This window comes from Magnolia sinica, chromosome 9, assembly GCF_029962835.1.
Source record: "Magnolia sinica isolate HGM2019 chromosome 9, MsV1, whole genome shotgun sequence".
NCBI lineage: Eukaryota > Viridiplantae > Streptophyta > Magnoliopsida > Magnoliales > Magnoliaceae > Magnolia > Magnolia sinica.
Window position 1 is genome coordinate 83,841,231 of NC_080581.1, and position 27,191 is coordinate 83,868,421.

Consider the following 27,191-nt stretch of genomic DNA (forward strand, 5'->3'; position numbering starts at 1 on the left):
TCCCTGTTGCTTTCTATGGTGGGTTCCACTAGAGCTTTAGATTTACCTGATTTTTTGGCCCATGCCCTAAAATAATCTCGATAAATGGGTGGACAGTGTGGATATAGCCCACACATCATGGTGGGACCTACACAACTTGCTAACATAGAGTGAAATTGGCACGTGACCCAATGCAATTCCATTTAATGTAATTCCAAGCTTTTCCATTTCTTCCCCGCCCGGGCAGGCCCTAACAGAATCATTGAGGGGCGAACGATGAAGAAACCGCAGTGGGGGTGGTGTGAAAGGGATGCTGCACGCCATGAGAGACAGATGGGAAAAAGTCTCATGCTACAACATTTTGTTACAGTGGTAATCTAATTCATGGGGACTGATTGAAAGCTCTGTGCAACATTTGCAAAAATAAGACTCATTGAAATGCTGCATGCCTGATGCAACTAGTAGCACTGTAGCTGAAGACGGCTCTGGAAGCACAGGAACATCTCTTGGATGATTGCAATCTCTGATTCATGAAAAATTGCTTGTTGAATACCAACCTTTAATTACTTCATAGCAAACCGTCCATGTATATGAGTGGCTGTGCAACGTCCATCAATTTCTGCCAGAGTATCAAAAATTTTCTCTGCCCAAAAGGGTCAGCAACTTCAAATCTATGGAAGTTTCAGGCACCATCCATACACAGTGGGGCCAACGAATTGTGGGCCCTACATGTACCAAATCTGATCACTTAGCTACATTTGCTGAGGCTAGGAAGCCTTAAGTCTCCCAACTAGTCACGAGCTTGAACCAATGCCTGAAACAGGAAGTAAGAGAACTTCTCATTTCCAAACTACTACGGCCATGAAACTGCAGATTACCATAGGGTGCAAACAAACTGAAAATGGCGTCACGCAGTGAGAGAGCATGTACAAGAGCCACGGCGGCGGATGAAGATCTTGCTGTCTGAATTCTATCTGGTTGATGCTTGGACCACCTCGGAAACACATTGACATAATCGAATGATCATTGAATGGTATCCGGCTTTAAGGCCCTGAACTGCATTGAAGATTTGAGACGAGAGCAAAGTTGCTGCTGTTTGTGTTCCTGACATTTGAATCTTCAGCTGAGATGGGAGGATCTCGGATGGATATATGGCGCTGTTCGGAAAGAAATAATCCTGTTGTTAGCTAGAGTCACTAGATCATGCAATCATATATACATATAGGTTTTTCTAACATCCACTGCATTAATGAACATGTTAACAGTCGCTTGACAATGTGTTCAACCATCCGGACGTCCAACATATAGTCTGAACCTTCAATGAGGCTCATTCGAAGTTTCACGCAAATTGCATGTCCGGAACTTCCAATCGGTCGACCTTTTTGGCCATTGAGAAGTGTCCAAAAGTTAGGCCATTTTAGGTGTGGATATTGATCTACATTTAAGTGGCCAACCAATTGGACGGTCCAGATTCGATGTGCATTCACATTTCTGACTAATAGCATGATGTTTGAGGTGCATGGTGTGCCCCATCACTACCCCTCAATCTTTGCATGGACTCACAGATCCACAGCACTGAACTGATGGCTTAACTAGTCGATGTGCCACATCTAAAAATGGCATCAACAAGATGAACATAATTGCCAAATGTATACATATATATTATGGACAGTTGAAAAGAACCAAAAAACAATAAAATTAGTGGTTAGAATCGTCCACTTGATAAGATTTGGGGGCTATAGCCAATCAACAAGTGTCCCATCTACTGAGTGGTTTGGATTGCATAACACAAAAACAATGTCCAGCGAGCATTAACATAGTTCCACAGTATGGTAGACTTCAGATATACATGAATTATACAATATAAAATCAAGTATCTACTTAACCCAAGTAGGATACTTTTGGTTGTCCTAACCTCTCATACGATTGCAAACATCTTGGATGGGAGATGCCCCTAAAATCTTTCCCATTGCGGAACCTATCTGATGCTTTATCCATTAAATATGGAACAAGTTGTAGTTTTCAATTTTCCAGCCGCGAATCGGATGGTTGGGATCATCTCAGAGGGAAGATCTTGGAGCACAGCCCATCCTATGATGGGCCCACCGGATAAATAACTTAGATTATAAAACACTAGGCCACACTTGTAACGTTTTTGGATCAATAAAAAATACATTTCCGTTGACCATCATTTAATACCAAATGGATAACCTTAGAATTTGTCAATCTAATAGAATGGAAATCCAGCATTCGTCTGAAAATAGACAAAACTCTCAAACACAGACATTGCTCTTGTATATCAAAGGACAAATATCCAAGCAGAGTCTTGACTTGATTGTTGGGAAAATATATTGGAAAAATCGAAAATAAAATTATTTAAATTTTAACACCATGCTGAATCATGTATAAATGCGTTGCCCTTAAAGCTTGATTCGCCCCCTTATCAATTGTTAATGGGTTACAGTTGAATTTCTTTCAGGATAAGACAAGCCTTGTCTCTTAGATCCTGCGTGCAACAATCACTGATCTACTTAGGAACTCAGTAAACGCAACTGATCATCTGGCAAACTTGATGATTGGTCGTCTAGCAATTTTCTTAGAAGGAGAATGTTTTAGAGAGATCGGGTTGGATTTTGTTGAGATCTATTGGAATTTATGATTCTGGACCAAGATGGTCCAGTTTATATAACATTTGAGTAGTAGACTATTGCTAGGTGGTCATCAATGGTTCAGAACGTTTGTAAATCGTTTCTGACCATTGGCACTAAATTCCAAGCATTTCAGATCATTGTAACAAACAATCTGACCATTAGATCATCAAGGCCCGTCCGTTTTCAGGCCGTTTTGGTTATTTTGGCCACTAGTCATTCTCAAAACGGCCGATGGTTTTGGATCCATAGATCCGACCATTTCCAACAGCCTATAAGTGTAAAGTGCATCATCTAGTGTCACTATAGCCACACTGCCAACACCCTCGCATGTGCCCGAGCATGCATGCACGTGCGTGCATTCCAATGCTATGCACTGGAACACGCAAACTGAGCATCTCATCCTCCATTTCTCCAAGTAAAAATACTACCACTCAATCACTTATAAACCACAACTTTTCTCCTACTCTTTCCGATGTGGGACTAAAGAACACACAACTTTTCATTTGAAAATTTCAAAATCATTTTTGGAGGAAAAATAAAATTTTTAATATTGTTTTTAAAACCAAAATTTCAACAATCCCCCACTTGGATTTTAAAATAAACAGTAGAAAATTCTGCCAGAGATAAAAGACAGCTCTTATGTATAGAAAAAGATATCTCACGAATTAAATCTTTCTTTCGTGTAAGTATTTTAAAGTTTTGTCGAAATCCCTAAACGTCGCAGCTTTGAACCAGTTATTCCTAAATGACACAACTGAATATACTACACACATAATAGCATCTACGTTATGCGAGTTCATTTACATTACTCACTTAGTACTTTTAATAGCCATGTACTTATATTGTTTCATGAACGATCCCGAGTGAACTCTTATGAGAAATAGCACCACTTCTACGTTGATATAGGCGAAATCATTTCAGTGTTTCCGTTACTTAAACACTTGTCTTATTGATTGAATTTCATTAAGAGTTTCAGGACTCAGCTCTCTAGTTGTGTAACGGCTAGCATTCTTCATCCTGGATGGGATTATTTCTAAATTTAGTGTTGAAGCTTTCTGCATATCAGTGATTTGTTTTTACTCATTAAACCCAAACTTTAGAGATTTTCTAATTATGGGTTAGGTTTCTATCACTGGCGAAACTTTGATTGAAGAGTTTCAACCTCATCCATTTAGATGTTGTCCTTACTACATCTCTTGTTAAAGGTTTAGTAAAAGGATCAGCCAAGCGAGATCACAATGATTCCATCTTAAATCAACTGCCTTATATAGTCATGTCTTAAACATGTATCTAAACTTCCCATTATATGTACCCTTGTAGGCTTTCGCTAGAATGGCTTCACTGTCACAATGAAGTGAAACAGCCGGTATAGGCTTCGCATAGAATGAGGTTTCTAATAGAAGATCCCCTAACCACTCAGCCTATTTACTAGTTGCAGCTAATGCTATGAACTCAAACTCCATTGTCGAGTGTGTTACACAGGCATGTTTCTTGGATCCCCAAGATACGGCTACACCTCCTAAGGTGAATATCCACCCTGTTGTGGACTTGTTGTCCCATGTACTCAATATCCAACTTGCACCGGTATATCCTTCCAACACAGTCGAAAATTCTGAGTAAAATAGCCCTAGTTCTTTGGTTTCTTTTAGAAAACCTAAAACTCTGCTTATAGCTTTCTAGTATTCTGCACTAGGATTGCTAGTAAACCTACTTAGTTTACTCACAGTGTATATTATATCCAGTCATGTGCATTGCATAGCATACATAAGACTACCTATAACACTAGCATACTCTACTTATATAACTACTTTTAAATTCTTTTCTTTTAATTTGATATTTTGATCAAATGAGATTTTTGCCTCTTTGATTTCAAGTGGTTAAACTTATTACATATCTTCTCAATATAATGAGACTGATACAACGCATAACTCTCATTATGCTTTTTAATTTTGATACGTAATATAGTATCCACTTGTCCAAGATCCTTCATTTTAAAAATGGATGAGAAAAACCTCTTTGTTTTAGTTACACCTTCCATTTTGTTGCTGATAATTAACATGTCATCTACATATAAACATATGATTACAATATAATCATTACAAACTTTTGAGTATATGCATTTATCAGCAATGTTTTGTACAAAACCATAAGATAGTACCTTAAAATCAAACTTATCATGCCACTGTTTGGGTGCTTGTTTTAATCCATACAAAGAATTAACGAGTTTACATATTTTTCTTTCATTTCCTAGTAAAACAAACCCTTCTAATTGCTCCATATACACCTCATCATTGAGGTCACTATTCAGGAATGTTGTCTCCACGTCCATTTGATGGATATAAAGGTGATATATGGATGTTAAAGCAAATAAAATCTTAATTAATGTTATTCTAGCCACTGGTGAATATGTGTCAAAATAATCAATTCTTTCATTCTGTCAAAAACCCTTGACTAGAAAACCTTGCCTTAAGGGGGCGTTTGGCGCATGGAATTAGATGGGGTTAAGTGGTATGGAATTGAAAATACCACCATTTAAATCCCACACCATGTTTGTTTTCTTCAACAATTGGTTGGTATATATGCTTTGGAAAATGAGTCGTGTATTGAGAAGGATTACGAAGAATCCATTTGAAACATGGGATTTGTAGCAGAGGCTTTTCAAATCCATTTAAAAATTGAAATGTAGCAAGCCATCCGGCACATGCACTGTGCGGATCCAACTCATGAGTACGCTGATTTCAGCAAGTTTTGTGGGTCCCACCATGATATATGGACTATATCCAAACCATCCATCCATTTTTCAAGATCATTTTAGGGCATGAGCCCAAAAATCAGGCAGATTGAAAGCTCACATGGAGCAGACCACATAAAGCAATGAAGATTGAATGCCTAGTGTTGAAAACTTCTTGGGGGCCACAGAACAGGTGTGATGGGTAAAAATACACCACGGTGGGCCCTAAGAAGGTTTCAACTGTCAACGTCATTATCTCTACTGCTTTCTAGTGTGGTCCATGTAAGCTTTAGATCTTCATTTTTTGGCCCATGCCATAAAACGATCACGCAAAATGGATGGACGGTGTGGATATAACACATACATCACAGTGGGGTCCACATAACTTGTTGAAGTCAACATGATAGGAAAGTCTGAGATATTTCCAAACAGTATCTTTCGTGGATGGTAGGTTTTGTTGATTCCACATATCAATCCAAACATGATTTCAAATAAACCCTAGATTTAACTTTTCAATATTTACAATCCAAACATGACATACAATATCTACTAAACCATGGGATTTGTAGACAAACTCTGACACTGTCATCATTGCAAAAAAATCAATTCCATCGCACTTAATTCCATCTAATTCCACACGTCAAACATCCCCTAAAGGTTTGTAATGTACCATCAATGTGATATTTCTTCTTAAATACCCACTTAAACCTTATAGGCTTAGAAGCTGGAGGTAGGTCCACCGGTTCTCATATTTGGTTTGACACAAACGAATCTTTTTCATCATTAATGGCCTCTTTCCAAAAAGCAAAGTCGCTTGGAGGCATAGCTTTACTAAAGGTTTTAAGTTCATCTTTACTAAACATTGTTTTTAAAATTTTTGTTTTCCCTCCAAAAATGATTTTGAAATTTTCAAGTGAAAAGTTGTGTTTTCTTTAGTCCCACATTGGAAAGAGTAGGAGAAAAGTTGTGGTTTATAAGTGGCTGAGTGGGTAATATTCTTACTTGGATAAATGGATGATGAGATGTTTGGTTTGCATGTTCCAGCGTGTAGCACCAGAACGCGCGCGCGCTTGGGCTCGGGCACAAGCGTGGGTGTGGGTAGTGTGGCTGTAGTGGCGCTAGATGGTGCACTTTGCACTTATAGGCTGCTGGAAACGGTCGGATTTATGAATCCAAAACCATCGATCGTTTTGAGAATGACTAGTAGCCTTAATGGCCGAAATGGTCCGAAAACAGGCGGGCCTTTATGATCAAACAGTCAGATCGTTTGATCCAACGATTTAAAACGCTCGGAATTTAATGTCAACGGTCAAAAACATTTTACAAACATTCTGAACCATTGATGACCACCTAGCAACGGTCCACTAAGATGCTGTATAAACCGGACCATCCTGGTCCAGAATCATCAATTCCAACAACTCTCAACAGAATTCAATCTGATCTCTCCAAAAAATTCTCCTTCTAAGAAAATTGACAGACGACCACTCATCAAGTTTGGCAGACGACCAGCCATGTTTACCGAGTTCCTAAGTAGATCCCTTCGTGATTGCTGCACGCAGGATCTAAGAGAGAAGGCTTGTCTTATCTTGGAAGTAATTCGCCTGTAACCCATCAACAATCGATAAGGGGGCGAATCAAGCTTTAAGGACAACGTATTTATACATGATTCAGCCTAGTGTTAAAATTTAGATAATGTTATTTTCAGTTTTTCCAACACTTCAAACATTGTTTGACACTACGTGTGGTGGAAAACCAGGAAATCCTGTATTCCACTGGACAGGATAGTCTTTCAATTACAAATTTATGATTAATGGGCAGTGAAATATAAAATAGTATTGAACTTACCACTTCAACCCACTCATGTCAAGAATAAGAGTCACCTTCCCGCCAGTCTTGAAATCAATGAAACATAGCTGCAGTTCAAGCTGACCAACTGCAGAGTCATGCCCATCATTAGTTCAACATCCATGCATGCCTTGATATATTTAAACATGAGCTTATGCCAGAGATAAGTGTAGTTATGCAATACTAGTGCTGGCTGGCACTTGCAATGCCATGGGGAGAGGAAAATGGGGAGAGGGAGGATAGGTGAAGGGACACAATCCCCAAACAACACTTGTTGTATGCAGCAGGTAAAACACCCGAGCTCTGTGGGCCTACTGTGTTGTGTGCTTGACTCTCACGCTTCCATCCATTGAGTGGGTACTCTCAAGTTCACTGTACAGTCCAAAAACTCAACCTGATACAAAACTCAGGTGGGCCACACCATGGGTAAAAATTATGCCTGCAAGTCTGCAACCTCTATGTTCATGCAGGGTGGCCAGCCTATGTTGTGGATTGAGCTGATTTCGGCCCAGGGCCTAACCTAGAAGAGTGCACCTGATGGACAGAGTGGATGTTACACACAACACACTGAAAATACCCACTGCATACAGCAAGTATCATAGAGGATTTGCTCTGAGGTGGAGGCAGTCGTAAAAGTTAGGTTTATTTATTTAAGCTATCCTATGGCAGTTCGCCATGGTAAACAAAGAAGAAAAGAGGAGATGAACAGAGAGAGTGACAATAGCCAATACATAGAAAGAAAAATAAAAGCAAAGATATACATACATACCAGTGTTTTTGGTAGAGCTCTTAACGTAGCATTTGCTATGTGGTGCAGCGTAGCTAAAACGCTACATAGTGTATGCAGGTAGCGTAAGCTACAGGGCATGTAGCGTAGCATAGCGTGTAGCACAGGTGGCATACACAACCTGAAATCTCCTTTTTTTAGGTGTTTCTTCTATGCTAGTTTAATACCTATTTTAAACTGGTGCTAACTCATCCCCATCACACATGGCACTGCATTAGATCAGTCCAGACCATCCAAATTGTGGTCCAGACAGATTTTGCATGAAAATGTGGTTTATGATCCAGATTCGCAGTCAACAACTCGTATGACTATGTATTTTGTAAATTTTATCATATTTTTATATTATTTTAATTTTTTTTTTAAAAAAAAAATTAAGTATTGTGTAGCTTACGCTCAACACTATGTAGCTTATGCTACATGCTATAAAGGGGCAAATGTTACACGCTTACATACATACATATTAATCACTGTTGTTGCGCTATATTCTAAGAAATGATTATATAGTAACTTTACATTGGCTACTCACATACTACTGGCACTAGACTTGTACCTAAGCTATTTCTAGTGGAGAAGCTAGAGACGCACTAGTCTCCTATTCACCTACGCATTAACCCTGCCACATGTGAAAAGAGACTTCTGAAGATAAATTAAGAAAGAAAGAAAGAAAAAGATCCTTTTTCCAACTAATACTCAATGTACAACAAGAGGTTTCTAACAATACTAATATTACAATTTTTTTATTTGGTTGCTTTCCACCCGAGTTGCTTGTGTATACGAGTTCACTAGAATTCAAAACAATGCCACCATGCAATTTAACACGTTAATTCAATATATGCCACAGCAGAATGGCATTTGCTACCTGTGGCTGGCCCAACCCTCCAGCAATTGATCCAAATAGGTGCTGACTCTAATAAGAACCTTTGGATGAATTCCCATCCGCATGTCCCTTTTTGACAGTGACAAATGCTGATTGCACTCATTTCTATTTTCTACCCACGAATTCTAAAGGGGACAGGCAGAAAATATTTAGAACTTCTGGAGCTCAACTCACAGGCCATGACATGTTGAGCCACGGTCCGGAAACCAGACCAATTAGATGATCCTAACCGCTCAACCAGAGCAGGGTCAAGAAATGTGTGGTAAGTCATCTTTTCCACGAACCAAGCTCTTTGGATCGTCCAAAGGCCTAAGTTTGGACAGTGACCCATTAATGGTGAAGCACACTAGATGAATGGTCTGGATATTGTATAAGAATACCGCAGAGTAACCCGTAGCCCATTATCCATGCCTACGGGAAAGAGAATAATAAGCACCAGGAAGTATATCTTACCACAAGGAGATTGAAAGCTAGTGCTGATTAAATTCAGAAGTTCCATTCTAGCTATCTGTACTTCCTCGACCACATCTAGTAGATTACCGAATAGGAAGCTGGTTGCCTGCATCAACAGCAAACCCAGAGATGAGAAGTATTGTATTGTGAACCTCTACCTAGCTGTACATAAACATAGTCAAACAATAATTTTAAGCATGCAAGACAGTTGCAGCAACAAAGTCTTAGAGCTAGACCACGAAGCGCATCTGCCGTACCATTTCTTAATGTTGGTGACTCATCCACCATGCACAGTACAAGTCTGTCAATTCAGAACATCCAAGTCATGGGCTCCAATGTGGCTAGAGCATATCCTGAAAATCAAACTTAACTGTCCAAATGGATAGTAAAAGAATAGATGGTTCAGACTGCCCAATAAGTCTGGTTTTCAAGATATGCTCCAACACCAGTTGCACAAAGTAGAAAGGATTCACAAGCGAGAGCAGGGAAGCATCAGTTTTGAAATGTTAACAAGTTTAAAAGCCTTGAAAGTGGGAGTTGGGAGCCAAAGTGCAAGTCTGAAGCAGGAGCGGGAGCATGACCAATAAAACCAACAAAAATGGGCCCACAAATAAGACATCTGTAATGATGTACATTTATGCATGAATGGTAGATGATTCACCCCCATTTAAGAAATGGTGCAAAATGCACATGAGATCCAGTCCTACTTGCAATATCATATTCATCGTCATCTAAGCCTTCTCCCAACTAATTGGGGTTGACTACAAAATCTTGTTCCACTATTTGACTCTATCATGGACTATATCCTCAGTTAAACCATAGATCATTGAATCTTAACTTACTACCTCCAGCCACGTCCTGTCGGTTCTTCCCCTTGCCCTTTAGGTCCTTTAGCTTGAACCTACTCACTTCTTCCAACTGGCACAGTTCTTGTTCTCCGGTGCACATGACCAAACCATCTAAAATCTACTTGCCCTCATCTTATTACCAATTGGTGCTACTACTAAGTTCCGTCGAAGGCATTTATTTTACTTACAACATCATATTATGATATGAAAATAGAAACTACATAAGGCTACTGATTTGCGAACTCCATCAACTTCCCAACATCATAGGCGCCATCATCCTATTTATCCAATTCTAAATATATGGGAGTTCAAAATCAGATTCATGAGAAGAGAATTAAGCATTCTGCTTTTCTTTTCAGGACAATAGGATTGCTAAGACGAGAAAATCTCCCTATCTTACAAGGTGGGCTTCTTTAAACCTCTTTCTTAGAACCTCTTTCTTAGTAATTAATGATCACTTTATTAGAAACTAAAGAACAAATGCATGAAGCAAACCAAATGTTTTCATCATGAGAGACAAAGCAACAGTCTAATAAAAAGAGCATTCAAAACCCCCTTTCCAACAATGAAAGCAAGTGTCCCCTATCCAGTTATCCAGGTTTATCCATTCGAGATTCCGGTGAAACCCCGACTGCCACGTGTTAGGTCTAGGAGTAACAACAGGCTGGGCTGGCCCATTGGGTTCAGGCGATTTGAGTCCTGATTAATAATGAGTTGAACTTCCAAAAAAATTAACGAATACATAAATGAGAAATGCCCATTTGTGGTGTTACTGGAAGGGTTGGGTCCGACATTAAATGCCCACCCAGAGTTAGGCATGCATAACAAGTTTTTCTTTGTTAAAAAAGTAAAGCTGCGCATTCAATAAATGTATGAATTAAGTACAAGACAAAGCTTACTTCTGTCACTTGACGGAAACTTTTTGAATTTCCAAGCCAGTGGTCATTCTTTGTATTGAAAACAAACTCAAATGCCGTAGACACATCCAGATTCGGGAAAGTCTGATTGGCAAGACAGATGGTTACAATATCACAATGGAACACTGAAATACGAGGCACACTGTTTCAAGCAAAATAAGTGCCTACCTTCGTGATGTTTGCATCATTCAAAAGGTTGAATGAGATTATACTTGAAATTGGACCATCATTTCTTGTGGACCTGACAATTTCAAAGCATAGAAGAATTGAAAAACGAATAATTATAATAATTATAATAATAAAAACAATAAGAAAAATAATGATAGTAATAGTAATAGTGAGTGATTGATGACAAGCTGGAAAAATGGTTCAATTTTTCAGGGAAATGATATATGCACCATTGTGTATTTGATACATGCAATCATTCCTACTACTGGAATTAGAGAAGTACAAATGTACATTGCTCATTTATTCAACAGAAGTAGAAAAAATGTAACTACCAACAGGAACTGGTGTAGATATCAGTTTCCATATTTTTAAAGAAAGATAAATCATCAAACCTTTGGGATAGGAGACTGCGATAGTTGAGAACAATGTTCCAGTGATCATCCTTTCTCCCTATGTCATCCAATACCCATAACTGATGCAATGTCACAGAATGCAAACGGGTGTCAACTATCAGTGGCATAAGACAACATTTTGTACAGTATCTAATACCATTATCAAAGTAGGAATACCTTCAGGTATTGGTGAATAAGTATGCAACGATTTCGCTTCTGCAAATGATCATTAACTAATACTATTGTTTCATCATAGCCTGGGTCTCCTCTTAACTTACAAGCAGAGTGGAAGTATTTGATTACTTTTTTTACTTTTTCATCTAGCACTCCAAGCTCTTTCCTCATCACAGTTACCTTATGGTGTGCATCCTGGAAAAGCAATCCATCAACCACATTGACAGTACTCATTAACCTTATAAGAGATGGCTTTTGACAAGCTAATACAAAAGTTAAAGCAATCCATCAACCACATTGACAGTACTCATTAAACTCATAGGAAATGGCTTTTGACAAGCTAATAGAAAAGTTATGTATGTATGTATGTATGTACGTATGTATACCTATCACATAAGGGTGGAGGGACACTCACAACTCACACCTTAAACGGCCCCCCATGGGAGAATATATTAGGAAGGCATATTTGCTGCTCCCGGGATTTGAATCCGAGACCTTTTATTCTAATACCATGTCAAATCACCATTTTCTCTAAAAGCTTGAGCCATTAGAGGATGGTGTATCAATGTATATCAAGGGACTTTAACAAGGCGCACATGCCACCCAAAGAAGTTTTGAGGTATGCTTATATGAACCTCAAAATAAGGAAAATTCAGGTATTTTAACACCCATCTGAAGGTGGAAAATTTTACAGGGAGAAACTCTTTGAACACTTTTTTCCCATATCTTTTAGATCAAGCTTTGATTTATGAAAAATACCTCCCAAATTTCTAAGACTTCTCATGAACTCATGAGATGTTCTACTTGATTTTCTTTCTTCTTAGCACATGCGGCATTACTTCTTGCAAGTGCAAAATCGATTCCTAATAAACAAATTTGTAATTGAGAATTGCTTATGCAAAAATAAACACAATTGATAAATATGAATAAGAAAAAAATAATTTCTTGCCAGGAATTGCCTTTTATGTTTAAAATAAAAATAAAAAATAAAAAACATGTTTGGATCACAAGTAGGAAAAGCAATTAATTCGTTAGGCAACATATTAAAATTTTCATATGAAGAGTGGACCCCCCAAGCCCCGGCACGTTTTAGCTTCTATAAATGTAAGGGTGCCACGAAAGTCATATGTGGGTCCATCATTTAGGTTATAAATGGATTTCATAGACATGATTAATGGGTCCCAAAAACTTGTTGGTGGGTCTAGTGAAGGTGAAAGTGGGTCCCAAACTCCCAAATAGGTGATCAGTGCTTAGACCTTTTCTAGTATACTCAATATGGACCATCCATTATCCCAAACACTAAATGGATGGTTGTGATCATCGATCAAAGTGATTTGACAAGGCTTGGTAATTGAATGTGTGCCCCACAATATGTACGATATATATCATTGATCATACCTTTTCCAGCATAATAAACATATTTCCATACCCATTGATCGAATGGCTAGGAGCATCCAATCAAAGTGATTTGAGAAGGATGGGCCATCAAGGGTGGGGCCTACATGATGGACAATCCATATGAATGATTAGACCTTTTTCAAGAATAATCAATATGGACCATCCATTTCCGGCCACTGATTGGATGGTGAGGATCATTAAATCAAAGTGATTTGAGAGGGATGGGCAGTAAAGGGTGGGCCCCACACAATGGATGGTTCAAATCAATGATAGGAACCCTTCTAGTATAATAAATATGGACCATCAATTTCCATAAACCGTCAATTGATGATTATGATCATCCGATAGGGATGGGCCATAAAGGGTGCGCCCAACATGATGAACAGTCCACATTAACGATCGGACTTTTTCTAATGTTATCAATATGGATCATTCATTTCTATAGCAATTAATCCTATGGTTAGGATCATCCAATCAAAGCAAGTTCAGAGGAATGGGCCATAATGGTGGGCCCCACACGATGGATAAATACATATCAATGATTGGACCTTTTCCAGTATTATTGATACGGATCACTCATTTCTATAGCTATCGATCGGATGGTTAGAGACTAAGTAGAGATAGTGCATGACAAAATCATGTTCCAGATTACTTTAGTTATTACATGCCTATGTTGTGTTAGTAAAAGTATAGTAATGACATAAACAAGTTGACAGCATTCAAACCTACTGGTGCTTTCTAAATTCCAATTAATTCTAACACATTTTTAACCATTGTCATTTCCAAACGAGCATTAGGAAATTTAATGATAATCTAAAATTAGTGGAAAAGAAATACAATGAGAGCAACCATCAATATGTTTCTCAAACACCTGTTAGAGATGAGCATTAGATGAGCCTTGGCCATGGGATATTGAGTTACATGAGCAAGTGCTCAATACTCCTAATGAAGCATAGAAATGTATCCATAGCTAAGATCTTTTTCCATTGATAGCTCAGGATCTTTCTACAAACCTGATTATCACCGTCAGATTCAGTTGAAAGATATTGAACACATCTCTCCTTATTTTGAACGTCTCGTGTACTAGGTACTTGATTTCGCAATGTATTGGATTGGATATTCCGACACTCCTGAATTCCCGATTGCAACTGTTGTGCATTTTTCTGCATACCAAAAGAGAGTGGTCAACTGGTAAACTAAATGATAATTTCAGAATCATGAAATGCACGAACGAGAAGAAATTACAAGCAATCTGTCTCGCTTCACTCGTAGTAGCTGCAACTTTGCCTGTTCATACATGAGCATATGCTGCAACCATGTCGCTTCAGCCACTCTGCACCATCAATTACTGGTCAGGATTGGCATTTGTAATGTTAAAACAGGGGTTCAAGCCATCACTTGTAGTAGGGTTCAAGCCCGTAGCTCAATGGTAGACAGGGCAAATATCAACATTGAGGACTCGGACTCAAACTCGGGCTCAGGCCCAACTTACCTATCAAATAATAATAATAATAATAACAACAACGACAACAATAATAATAATAATTTGCCATGTTAAAGCAAACCTTTCCCTTGTTCATTTCTACAAGACAGCTTAAGGCTGCATTTGGATGTACCCTGAATCACGAGTCAATTGAATATTTCAATGAAATAGAAAGCCATCCACTCACTTGGGTTGGCACAGAGATTGAAGTGCATCAAAAAGGATTTGGCATTTCCTATTTTCTCATAATTATTTGGTATTTCCTCTTTCTCTGCTGCAATGATGTTGGAAGTATTTAATCCAACATAGGAGGCATACAATATTAATTTGGACAGAAAAGCACCCCATGCATCCGACATATGGAGGTACATCCAAATGAAACCTAAAGAGTAAATGAAAAAGAACTTCGCTTTCCAAACAAGTTTAAGAATGTTACCTTTGTTGTTGCAAGTTGCCCGGATGATGATGCATTTTCTGCAAACAGAAAAGTCAGCAAATGCTTTAGTATTAGTTGCAGACAACTCAGTTCTATGATTTCCATACGCTCAGTGAAGAAGCAATTGGCTAGGAAAATTTGCTTAGCTGAAATTGTAGAGTAGAACCCAAGACAGACACAAATGCTCATCTACCTGACCTGAGATTTAATTTCAGTGCATAACTTCTCAAACTTTTTAGCTTTCTGAAGCTCACCCACCATATCTTCCAGTATGCCAATCTACATACAAGAACAATTTTCAGGTGATGTGTGAAAAACAACGAAGAAACATTGCACGAGACACTTTTCAAGACTTGCAAGTACCTAGAGATGTACACAGTGAACAAATGCTAGTACAAACATGCCTCCATATCCTATGTTCATGATCTAAGAAGCGTTGCTTCTTTAAAAAGAAGAGATAATCTTATGCTTAGCAAAAGGAGAATTAAAAAGAAGAAAATAAAAAACCTCCTGTGTACTGAGTTTATCAGTTGATGTTGGTAACAGTTGTTCTGTTGCTGCAGAAAATTTTGAGAAAACCTGCAATATGAGAAGTTGGCATTTACAGAGGCCCCAACAAAACTAAATATTATGAAAAGCCATGGAATGAAGCAATTTATAATACACTTACGTCACTCCAATGCTTCAGAGATGCTTCACCACCAATTTTGTCTGCCTCATTGCTGCTTACCACATGATCCTCAGAATGAAATCTTGAGACACTGCCTCCCACTTTCGCCACAACTTTTGGCCTCTGTTTGATCCTTCCATTGTCATCCATCTGTTCTTTCTCCACACATGAAATATGCGGACTACTTCCAGAACCATCAACTTCGGGTATGAACAATGATCTCCGTAAAATGTGGAAACTTTTGCTACCAACACTATGGTCATGTTCCCTCAACCCTTGAAGCACTTCAGGGGAGACTGTATCCTTCCGAGAAAGGGGTTGCAGGCCATCACCTTCTGTCAGATGATAGATCTCTTTCCAAGAGGCACTTTGAACTACTCCTACCAAATTCTGCATGCTACAGTAGTGTAAGTTTCTTATACTGCCAAGTACCAACAACCCTCTTTAACCATTCTAAAACCGTGAGTTTGAAGCTCAGTGATCAGACTTGGTACTCAGACAAGTTATAAGGTTTTTTCTGTAAAACAAGTACCATATTTATATAAAATTGAGGACCAAATACTCAAGTGGCTTTTCATCCACCAGGTGAATTGTAATTTTTTTTTTGCAAAACATTATCCTTTAGAGCATGTTTGGATTCTTGGAACCGAAAGCAAAAGGAGACACTGTTTACCATGAAACTAACTTCCCATTGTTTGTCAAGCCTTTCTTTGTGGAATTTGTGGGAAACATTATTTCCCACTTTCTATCTTCATTGGAAATAAACAAATTTATTCTCCCACCTCCACTCCTAAGAAAGGCATTTTCCCAGGATGGAAGGAAAATGGGATTCTCAACGGTTAAACCCAAATGCATCATCATCCATCTTCAATCACTTCACATTCAATCACTCCACATATGCCAAATGAGCCATTGTCCATCTTTCGTTCTGCCCCACATGTGCTAATGTGCCACCACATCTTCTCTTGCACCCTACATGTGCAAAGCATCCCACAAGTGATAATGTGCCACCATCCATCTCCTCTTACACCCCACATGTGCTAATGTCTCACGTGTACCGCCATTCATCACTCTTGCTACATACATGTGCGAAGCACCCCACATGCACCACGGTGACATGTAACACCATCCATCTTCAATTGCTCCAAACATGCCACGTGGCCATGGGGTTAGTGTGAACAAGTTATGCCATCTAGTTTTAAGTGCCCTCATTTCAAATGTGCCAACATGTGTCTTGTGTAACATGTACCACCGTACAGCTTCAAGCACCTCATAGGTGCCACGCATGCCACAATTCAGCTTCAAGCACTCGCATATGCTACATATCCACTGTCCATCTTCAAGCATCCCACATGTGCCAATGTAGCATACACCAGTTATACCTTGAAATTTTTCGAAAGATTTTATTTTTATTTTTTTTGGTTTTGCCAAACAGTTGCAAAACAAACAAGGAAAACAATGTTTCCTTTCCCACAGTTTCCTGGAAATAAGGCTTCCCAAGAAACATTATTTCCTTTCTTATGCTTTCCACGAATCCAAACAGTCCCTTAGAAAATGTATTTCCTTTTAAATTTTAATATGACATGTTACTACAGAACTTGAATATCAACTTGAACAGATCACCAACTTTTTAAAAGGATCTGCTCAGTCTGATGGTTGGATTTTATTTTTTAAAAGATAAAGGGGACTGACCAATTTACAAGCCAAAATCTTTTTTCTTTCCTATTACCCCCAGCTCCACATTAAGCCATTAATATTCTTGAGGCAGAGTTATACAAACTGAAATGAAGGCACAAGATCATGAGTAATGGGAAGAGAGATGAATAACCTTTCCAGATTGTGCTTGGGTTGCCACCCTCCTAGAGACCTCCGGAGGAGCAGACTCACAAGAGGAAGCATTCAGCTGCCTTTCAGGCAAGAGCATCTCCCCTAACTTAGCTTGGTCCATCCTTCTTTGGAAGTTCCTGTCTTGGCTAAGAGAGTGAAAGTTCAGTGTCACTCTACTACGCAAAGGAGTTTGGTAAGAACCAGTAGCATCCAACTCCTTTTGCAAGTCAGGGAGAAAGGACTCCATGTATTCTCTTTCTTTCCGTTTACCAACACTTCTCATTACACTAGAGTTAATATTGGTCAAGGGCATTGTGGAATATTCTCTGTTTTCCTTGAGCAATGAACTTGACTCAACAATGCCTTCAGATATTGTTGTCAAAAGACCCGCATTAGATCCAGTCCTTGCATCTTGCATTTGTTGCCTCGGGCTGGATATAACAAGCTTATCAGTTAGCCTCTGCTGATTTGAAGTACTTAGAAGAATTCCCTTCAGCCCTCCTGATGCAGATGTTTTCTGGTCCAACCTTTTGACAGAAGAGGAGACAAGATTATTAGGAGTAGCAGCTACTTGCTTAATCTCCTTCTGCTCAGCTGTTGTCTGTATTTGCGGAGAGTGAGTTAAGGGAGTTGACATGGTTCCTTCAATGGGATAGTGAAAAATCAAGGGTTGCAGTTCCCTATTCTTTTCTAACCCGGAGACCTCAAAGGATGAAACAGATGCAGCAGTCAGTTTATTATTTTGGCTATTGGAGAAGGTACTTGTACCCATCTGTGTTTTAAGTTCTCCATCATGCAAGATGACTCCGCTATCTCCACTCGGCCTCGATATTATAAGCTTATCTGGAGTCTCACTGCTGGAGGCATGCGTTCCAACTGCAATTTCCACTGTGGTGTTCTTTTCAGCATTATCTAATGAGTGCCCCTCTACACCGGCAACAGAAACATCAACAGGTTTCTGTCTAGGATCTTCAATGTTTTCATCCAGAGTACCCTCAAATAGACAGGGATTATCAGCAAGACCCAATAATGATGGCTTGGAGGTTTCAACTTCAACTTCCTGTGTTCCACAAGTCTTGAATTTTGAGATGCGGTTCTTTATAGATGATATGATCCCACCATTACTTATACTTTCATTATTTAGAGGAGAATGGGGTTGTTCTCTGACAAAAGGACTAGACATCCATTCGCTGGTGAATGAAACGCCAGTATCATGAAATAGACGTTCACGTTTACTGCGCAAAGAGCATACCGATTCTGGAGATGGAGCTTGAGGGTCCTGATCAGCATTCTTACTATAATCAGGAGTATCTCTTTTTCCCTTTGGAGACACTGCCAATATTTCCAGACTGTTTGGAGGGGTTGAGGTCAAAATTTTTGTCAAAGGTACAGGAGAATAAGTTGAAAAACAAGTACTTTCCCCTGTTTTATCTCCAACATAACCTCTAGGTCCACAATCATGTTGCATGATCAGGTCTGTTGAGAAGTTTTTGTCCAGAGATGAGAGGGTGCCAACTTTTCCAGCAGAGTTAAACAGGGATTGACCTGCTTCAGGTGTATCTTTGCATGATTCCTTATCCATGCAAGAAAACGTGCCCTGCAGTTGAAGTAGCAAATATGTTAACAAGTATCAACCATTGGCCCAACACCTTAAAATCTAGGTGAGGGGCTCAAAGAACTATTTTCTAGAGAAAATACGCAATTTCTATTTAACCCATGCTACTTGATCATACATCGATTATCAAACATCCTGATGAAACAACTACTGACGTGTCAATTGTGTCAAATGGTGCAGAAGGACAACAAAAGAATCTAAAATAAGAAAGAAAGAAAGAAGGGGGAAGAGGCATTAAAATAGCATGCAATCAAGCCTTCAAATATGAAGTGTCCCATGCACCACTTTAAAATGAGAAAATGAGGCAGTCAACTGTTTTGTGAATCAGTGTAGCAGCTAACATCTGACATAAAATGATAAGCATACAACACCTCACAAACAGATGCAGGGAGCAAAAGTACCATCTTTAAGAACAAATGTGTTTACAGGATGTGTAATGTTTAGTCTACAGTTGCATGACGTGAAGCAGCAACAGACTCAGGTGTGGAAGAGCATCTGTTTCAAAATGTAAACAAGTATAAATCCATAGGAAGCAGGAGCAGGAGTCCGAACGCAATTCGAAGTGGCAGTGGGAGTCCGAAGCGTGATTCGAAGCAGGAGCAGCACTAGTTAGAATGATCCTGCAACTAAGGACTTCAAACTGAATAAGAAACTGCTTCATGTGACAGACAAAGTGTAGTGCCTAGATTTTCAAAGAAGAACAAGACCATGCATGAGGAATATGAGAAGCATAAAACAGAAACGTTAGGCTGGGTGATGATCTCCCTTGAATTGGGGAATCATCTAGCAGGTCTAATCTTGCTTTCAACATGGAAGTGGCATCTCTCTGTTTGCATGTGAGAAACCACTTTATTTTGAAGGTTTGTAATGAAGAATAAACTTTGCTTTTGTTTTACAAGTAATTCACTTTCAAAGCAGCAATTACCCGCCTTTGACCATTGGAATGACTAACCTTCTTTATCAGTGCATTTCAACCAACATGCACAGTCATTCTTCAGCATTTACTGCCCCTAATTTCTTTGAACTTGTGGGAAAGATAGGGAACCCAGAGGGAATAAAGGGAATTTATTAGTGGCTACTTTCTTCACAGATGTTTGGAGGAGCTTAAGAGGGACACCTGAAATTTCAACAGTACGAAGTCTAACATCAGAATTGTGAGCAGGGGGTTGCAGAGGCAGCAAAAAAGAGCACTTTTAAGCCACATATGATAGGTGTCAAGACTCAGGCCTTTTAATGCAAGGGCATTTTCACACCGGGCTCTAGTGGGGTAGCCTGTGGGATGCGGGGACACACTCCCGGTCGGCGGCCCGTGAGAGGCAGATGGCTTGTGTGAGGCGGTACCAATGTGATTTGGGGCCCACGAGGGGGGTTCAGCTAAGGTCCTAACCCATGAGATGTGGGGCCTGGGCTATGAGATAAAGGAATTAATTCGTCATGCTCTATCAATTCAAGCTTTTAGAGCAAGTGGTTAATTGTCTTGCATCAAATTGGTATCAAAGCGGAGGGTCACGGGTTCGAGACTTCTCACCGGGGCCCCACCCATGTGAGGCGGGTGGCTCGTGTGAAGCAGTATCCATGTGATTTGGGGCCCACACACCTTTTGCATCACCTTTTGCAGTTTCATGTTAATTGGTCCAAGACATACATGGAGCACTCGACTCGCCTCCTAACATCCATCCAGTCTAATGTTTCCAGGACTAGCAAAGCCTGTCTAGGCAATGGAAGATACAGCAATATACAGTGGTGGCAGATGTACCCCAGTGGGCCTTTGATAACGTCAATGGTTTATCCCCTCTTGGTATGTTGTGGCCACCTTCAAAGATATTTTGGAGATCCTTTGCAGATTGCACTCTTTTAGGTTCTTGGACACACACAGTTGAAACCATGTTGCCTGTGAGCTGGACAATAGGATCCCATCTTTGCTGAACTTTGGAGCTTACCTGGGTAGTTTTTTTCTTTTACAAGCTCTGTAACTTTACATGTTTGATGTTTATAACTATTCCTAGTTGACCGAACGAAAGAAAGAAACCTGTAAACAGGTACTGGAAAGAAGCAACGAATGTAAATCAAATTCAAGGCAAAGCTAAATGTTTCAGAAAGGCATAAAAGAGAGTCCGACTTTCTCACCTAATTCATCTCGCTTTCAGGCTCAACATTTCGTTTACCATGTAGGAAGGGAGACAAATTAGATGGCCAATTTGTTTACCAAAGAGGGTGTTCTCCTGTCCTGTATCTATACAGGGGATTCGTTCGACAATACTCGACGTTTTACACAATTTGAGTTACTTAAAAAGTATATTCTAAGAAAACAGGAAGCCTTTCCCGGTAATATATTCCATGAAGACATGCATGACAGCATATTTGGTAAATAAAACAACCATACCAATGCAAAACTGAACTCGTTGATTGTGATCAACCAATGTAATAGGCTATTAGATAGCTTGATTGTAATCAACCTATGTAATAATCTATTACATTGCGCCTGTGGGAGTTTTATGCTCTCATTGTTGGTGGTCAGCCCAGATAAAGGAGAAGGATTGCATTAGGTTGGCAGCCAATGTCAAACTTATGCCTTTAACTTCCAACATGAATCCAAACAATATGAAATACCCATGGCCTGACTGAAGTTATGGCCCTATAGAGTGGAATGGTGGAAAAGGATTCATGTATGACCCTAATTAGTTGGGATAAGGCTTAGATGATGATGATGATGATGACCAATGGAAAACTAACATAAACTCTGTTTACTCACAAATGGAGCCCCATATCATATCTACATTCCAATGTTTTGAAATAATGCTGCGTCACAAGAGACAAGAGGCAAGAAATTTCTCACCTGAGTCAATTCACTGTGCGTCTGGTTCCCATGCCCAATGGCTCTATCATCTGGCAGAGTCACTTTAGTAACAGATGACTGGCATGTCTTGTCAATATTCATGGTCCTATAACCACCATCTACATCGCACGATTTATTGCTGGCATCAAAAGGCACCTCAGCTGGTACAGTGTCACCTTCAATACTGAGTTTTTTTGCATTGCCAGAATTCTCTAGATCCTCGAGCTTGCTCCTATGCTCAAATGTTGAAAGCTTATTGCCGGTGTTTGGAGATATGAGTGAATTTGGCACATTGATTTGATTAGAAATGGAGACAAGCTGCACATGCTTCTGACCTTCAGACAGCAAAGCATCCAAACTGGGAGACAGTCTTCCATAATTGTATTTATCTGGGTTTTCAACTACCAAGCTCATATCATTGGAATCACCGCCACCACTAGATCTTCCATCAGACATGCATTGAGGGATCAGCTTCTTATCACCAGTAAGAACCATGAAACTTCCAGCATTCGTAGGCATGGAATCTCCAGTGGGTGTCTTTTCCTCAAATGCAAGATGAACACCAGTTGGCGTCTTGAAGTTTCCTCCAGAGTTGTTCAATCGTTCATCTGACTGCATGAGACTACGAAAATGCAAAGAGAATGCCGTGGAATCCATAGTAACATCAGGATTATCATCTGAGTTAGCAGACTCGGTGGATAACCGTCCTGGTCTTATAAAACTTGCCGATACAGGCCCGAAAAAATTGTCTTCTGCATGAACACATCAGATTCAATTGTATGCCAATCAGCTGTTTACCTCAACCAGCGCAAAAAGAAATTTATAAATTCAACGAATAAAGGGACTAAAATGGGTCAACATTTCGTTGATATTGATAAAAACAGCAGGATGTATGTTGCAATGATCCCATGTTTTTGGGATAACTTGTTGAATACATCTAACTCACTGTGAAAGAAATAAAAAGCACCGTAAACATGTAAACCTACCACGATACCAGTGAATTGCAGTTTACTAATGTCAGTATTAACAGCTCAAGAGATCGCCAACTTCCCACCTTAACGACAATTGTCATGTCAAATATCTTAGTAACCATTTTCATGGTTTTCCAAGAAATTAGCTCAAGATCAAAGTCACATTTATAATTTACAGGAAGGAAAAGAATATAGTGATGTTTCTATCATGCAAGAAACTTAATAAATTGTATTCAGAAATCAATATGCATGAAATCATTAATTTATTTTAAAAAAATAAAAAATAAAAAAGGAATCACAATTCCAATGGCTACGGTAATTCATATAAGCAAAAAGGTAGTCATGTCAGTCAGCGTAATCTGTCCTCTAAGGACACAACATAAAATGAAGAAACTCAGTAAGCAAAATGATCAATTGCACCCAGTCGGCTATGACATTTTGGAGATGTTGTGATCAAGCATTCTCCTCACTTCCTATCACCCTCTGAAAAAATTCACCAATTACAATTTTTTTGCTTTTGATGTCTCACAGCGAATCATTTCCCAATTGGTAATGTACCAAAGGTCTCCATCTGTCCACAATAATTATGACAAATAAACATTCTGTATCGATTGCCCGGCATTTTTCAACACTAAATATGAAACATAAAGGCGAATATTTCAGCAGGCCTCTACAGGTCAAAAATCATAAAGATTCAGCAAGAATCACCATCATCATCACTATCATGACCATAGTCATCATCAACAACATAGTCATCACCATCATAAATTCGCCTTTGCAATGTGGGTCAGCTTTAAAAATCCAGTTTCTCCAATCAATAAAGCCTGCCCTCAGTATTGTTGAATCCTAACAATGTCAATCAAACTGTGATATGAGAGGGGTCCCCCACTCACTTGGACATTTTTGGGTGGCAGTAAGGCTGAGTCAGACCCACATTCCATCGTTGTCCATTTAGCTCCACCCAGCTGTCAGTATTTTAAATTGGATTATTTCCCATTTAGCAATGTAGCAACAGCTAGTATGTTCCAAATAATTGTGGCAACTTAGCACATTTCAGCATACATTCTAACAAGTCAACCATGGATAAATCATCACAAGAACCATATACAATCTAAATCGTTCGAAATAAAAACCGAACTATATGCCTCCCCATTAATGAACCATTTAGCTAGAAAATAAAAAAGATTATAATGATGATGACAATAATAGAAAAGGGTGTTATGTGATGCTCTATCGAGAGAAACAACACTTCCTTTGTTCAATGTGGCCATTTGTCTTGTGGGCCCCATCATGAGATAGGCCATGCACTGATACCATCTATCAGACAATCCTATCTATCTGGTGAAAATGTCAACTGATGCAATGGTCCACAGTAAGCAGAAGTTAAATCAGACAGTTAGGATCATCTGATGGGGAATCATGGAGTGACGACCCACCATACAAACAGCAGAAAGTGGGCCAACGTGTATAATTCGTTGCCCCAAACAAAATCTTGAACTACATTGTATCTTCACATTAGGGAAAGAAATTAAGAATCGGACCGTTACCGTCATTTGACTCTGCAGACCCCACAGTGCTCCCGGGAGACGAAAAATCCATGTTCCGTACAAAAGGCTCCCGGACATCTTCATCATCATCACCATCATCATAATGCCCATGATCATGACCATCGCCATCATCACCATCACGACGTGATGACGGCTCCTTCAAATCACCACCGTCGGGGGTGCAATCTCCTTCTCTGCTCTGTTTCTGGGCTGACTTAGCGAGTTCGGATCTGGATTTTGAATCAGGCGGGGAGTCGAAGTCCTCGTCCCGGTCGAAGACGTGGACAGATGTGATGTCAGCGGCGAAACTGACACGGCGGGACCGCTTCGGCTCGATCGTGTTGTAGAAATCTTCAAATCCTTCTTTCGATTCCATCGATAGATGCAGGGAAATGGGAAGGAGTTTCCGGACAGAGATTTTGTAGCTTTGGATAAATAAAAAAAATTTTAAAAATGAGATTAGGGCTTTTATTGGATAGGTGTTTGTGCGGGAAAATGAGATTTTAAAAGGTGAGGGCTGAAATATTTGAACTGACCAAAATGCCCTCGTTGATTGGGGAAGGAGTTGGAAGCGGATTGCGTCTTGCCCCGCGTACCATAACCCGTCCAATACGGGGTTCTGTGGGGCCCACCGTGATGTATGAGTTTCATCCACGTCGTCCATCCATTTTTGCATAAAATTCTATCGTATGAGCCCAAAAATTAGGTTTATAAAAAATCTTAAGTGTACCACACCACAGTAAAAAACGGTGATAATAACACCCACCGTTGAAACTTTCCTAGCGGCTACCGTGATGTTTATTTGCCATCGAATCAATTAATAAGGTCATATAAACCCGGATGAAGTGAAAAGACAAATACCAGATTGATCTGAAACTTTTTACACTCTAAATGACTTTTTAATGGTGGGAGCGCAGTCCCCACTGTGTGGTTCATTGATTTTTGGATCTGGCTAATTTTTGGGTTGATACCCTGAAATAATCTGAAAAAATGGATGGACAGATTGGATAAAATCCATACGTCACAGTGGACCCCACATAGCCCTGCCTGGACGGATTAGGGTCCAGGCGGGGGCAGGACTCAATCTGCTTCCCATATAGTTGGAGCAATTCGGAGGTTATCTTATATAACCCCTCCAATTTAGCTTATTTGAAGGAAGAAAAAACCCAATGCCTTCCAAGTACTTACAGATAACTACCTGATGAGGCGGCTGCAAATTGGGTTCTGACCCGAACCCGACTGACCCAGCCCGAGTTTGAGTCAGGTTGGGTTGGGATCGGAGGTGTACACGAGTTGAACCGGGTTGAGCTTGGCACAGCTTGACTCAGCTCGGCCATTAGCTGACCTAGCTCGAGCTTGGCTCAGTCTTCAAGCCTAACTGGCCAGCTCGACTCGGTTCGGTTAGCAACTCAGGCTAATTCAAGTCGAGTTCACCAATGTGGTATTTTCACAAACACATGGACTGCACTTTCAAATTCTCATTGTTTGTAAAACAGCAGCAGCAGTTTTATAAGTATTTCATCAAACACCCTGTAAGCAACATCAAATTTAATTTTGTTTTTAAAGGTATTTGTTTCACGCACATACCTTCCTTGCAACCAGCCGACACTTGGTTAGGTCATTTCATCAAACAATTGGTGAGCAACATCGATATGAAAGTAACCGAGTCACTAAAATGATTCGATCCAAGTTCGACTCGAGTTGGGTTCAATCCAAGTTGAGTCGATCTAGGCCAAGCTCGAACTTGGTTCGAAATTTTTTCGAAATAAAAAAAAAAAAAAATCAGTTTAACTTGGCTCGAACTCAGTTTCAAACCGAGTTGAACTTAGCTTTTTCGAGTTGAGTCGAGGGAGCTAACTGAGCTAACCCGGCTCATGTACAACCATAGTTGGGACTACATTTTGGTTGTGTAAATTGGTCCAAGCTAGGTTGAGTTGGGATTGATCATATATATCTAGATAAGGTTGGGTATTTAGGTCACATTGGATTATTTTAGGATTGTTAATAGGAATTTGGATTAGGTATTTTGGGTTGGAATGCAAGTCAGGTTAGGTCATGGCTCGGGTTGACTCATCAGTCGACCCAACTTCTGCACTCTTACACGATTGTAAATGCTTCCCCCTATGATAATTGTAAACCTTTCTTCTTCTTCTTTTTTAATTATTTTAGTTACCCAGTCATTTGGATAATTCATTAAAATTCATCTGGATTGACTATTAGCACCAAAATGTTTTTTTTTTAAACTTTTTATTTTAATGGTAGCTTGCTAGTACACCCACTGTCAGTTCACACTTCACTGTTAGCCACCCCCACTAGGGAATCGATACCAAGAACCCAGTGTTGAAACGAAGTATCTTTCACTCAGTCTACCACTAGCACCAAAATGTTTGACTTCCATTGTTTTACTACAATCACATTCGCAACTGGTTTTACATGTCTACGCCTTTTGTAGTTCGTATATGTCATCCAACCCATTCAATGCGGTCACTCAAAAGTGGGTCGTGCTAAAAATCAGGCTAATATAACCATCAGGTGGGCCACCACATGAATTTGGATGTTTTCAGGTGATTCTCCATTATTTTCTAT

At 39.5% G+C, this 27,191-nt stretch overlaps 1 protein-coding gene across 2 annotated transcripts; it reads right to left on the minus strand.

Moving 5' to 3' along the window:
* Positions 1–313: 313 nt before the first annotated feature.
* LOC131255899 (uncharacterized) lies at positions 314–25,188 on the minus strand. 2 transcript variants are annotated; one of them, XM_058256826.1, is made up of 16 exons: positions 24,606–25,075; positions 22,088–22,839; positions 17,638–19,233; positions 15,810–16,199; positions 15,647–15,718; positions 15,338–15,418; positions 15,140–15,177; positions 14,466–14,553; positions 14,234–14,383; positions 11,826–12,017; positions 11,649–11,728; positions 11,257–11,329; positions 11,071–11,172; positions 9,324–9,429; positions 7,207–7,294; positions 314–1,136 (listed from the first exon to the last, which is right to left on the minus strand). In XM_058256826.1, exons 1-16 carry the CDS (start codon positions 24,979–24,981, stop codon positions 950–952), a joined length of 4,371 nt encoding a protein of 1,456 aa, XP_058112809.1. In that variant the 5' UTR covers positions 24,982–25,075; the 3' UTR covers positions 314–949. The 2 variants fall into 2 exon arrangements, with proteins under 2 accessions (XP_058112809.1, XP_058112810.1); XM_058256827.1 differs by lacking the exons at positions 314–1,136; positions 7,207–7,294 and adding an exon at positions 7,317–7,740 and having other exon boundaries at positions 24,606–25,188.
* Positions 25,189–27,191: the final 2,003 nt, after the last annotated feature.

Bases quoted from the DNA above. Each gene is read 5' to 3' on its own strand.
- LOC131255899 (XM_058256826.1), bottom strand. From the start codon at position 24,981: ATGGAATCGAAAGAAGGATTTGAAGATTTCTACAACACGATCGAGCCG. The intron at 11,173-11,256 runs GTAGGCACTTAT...CTTGCCAATCAG, and splicing joins ATGATGCAAACATCACGAAG to ACTTTCCCGAATCTGGATGT. The intron at 7,295-9,323 runs GTAAGATATACT...ATGACTCTGCAG, and splicing joins TAGCTTTCAATCTCCTTGTG to TTGGTCAGCTTGAACTGCAG.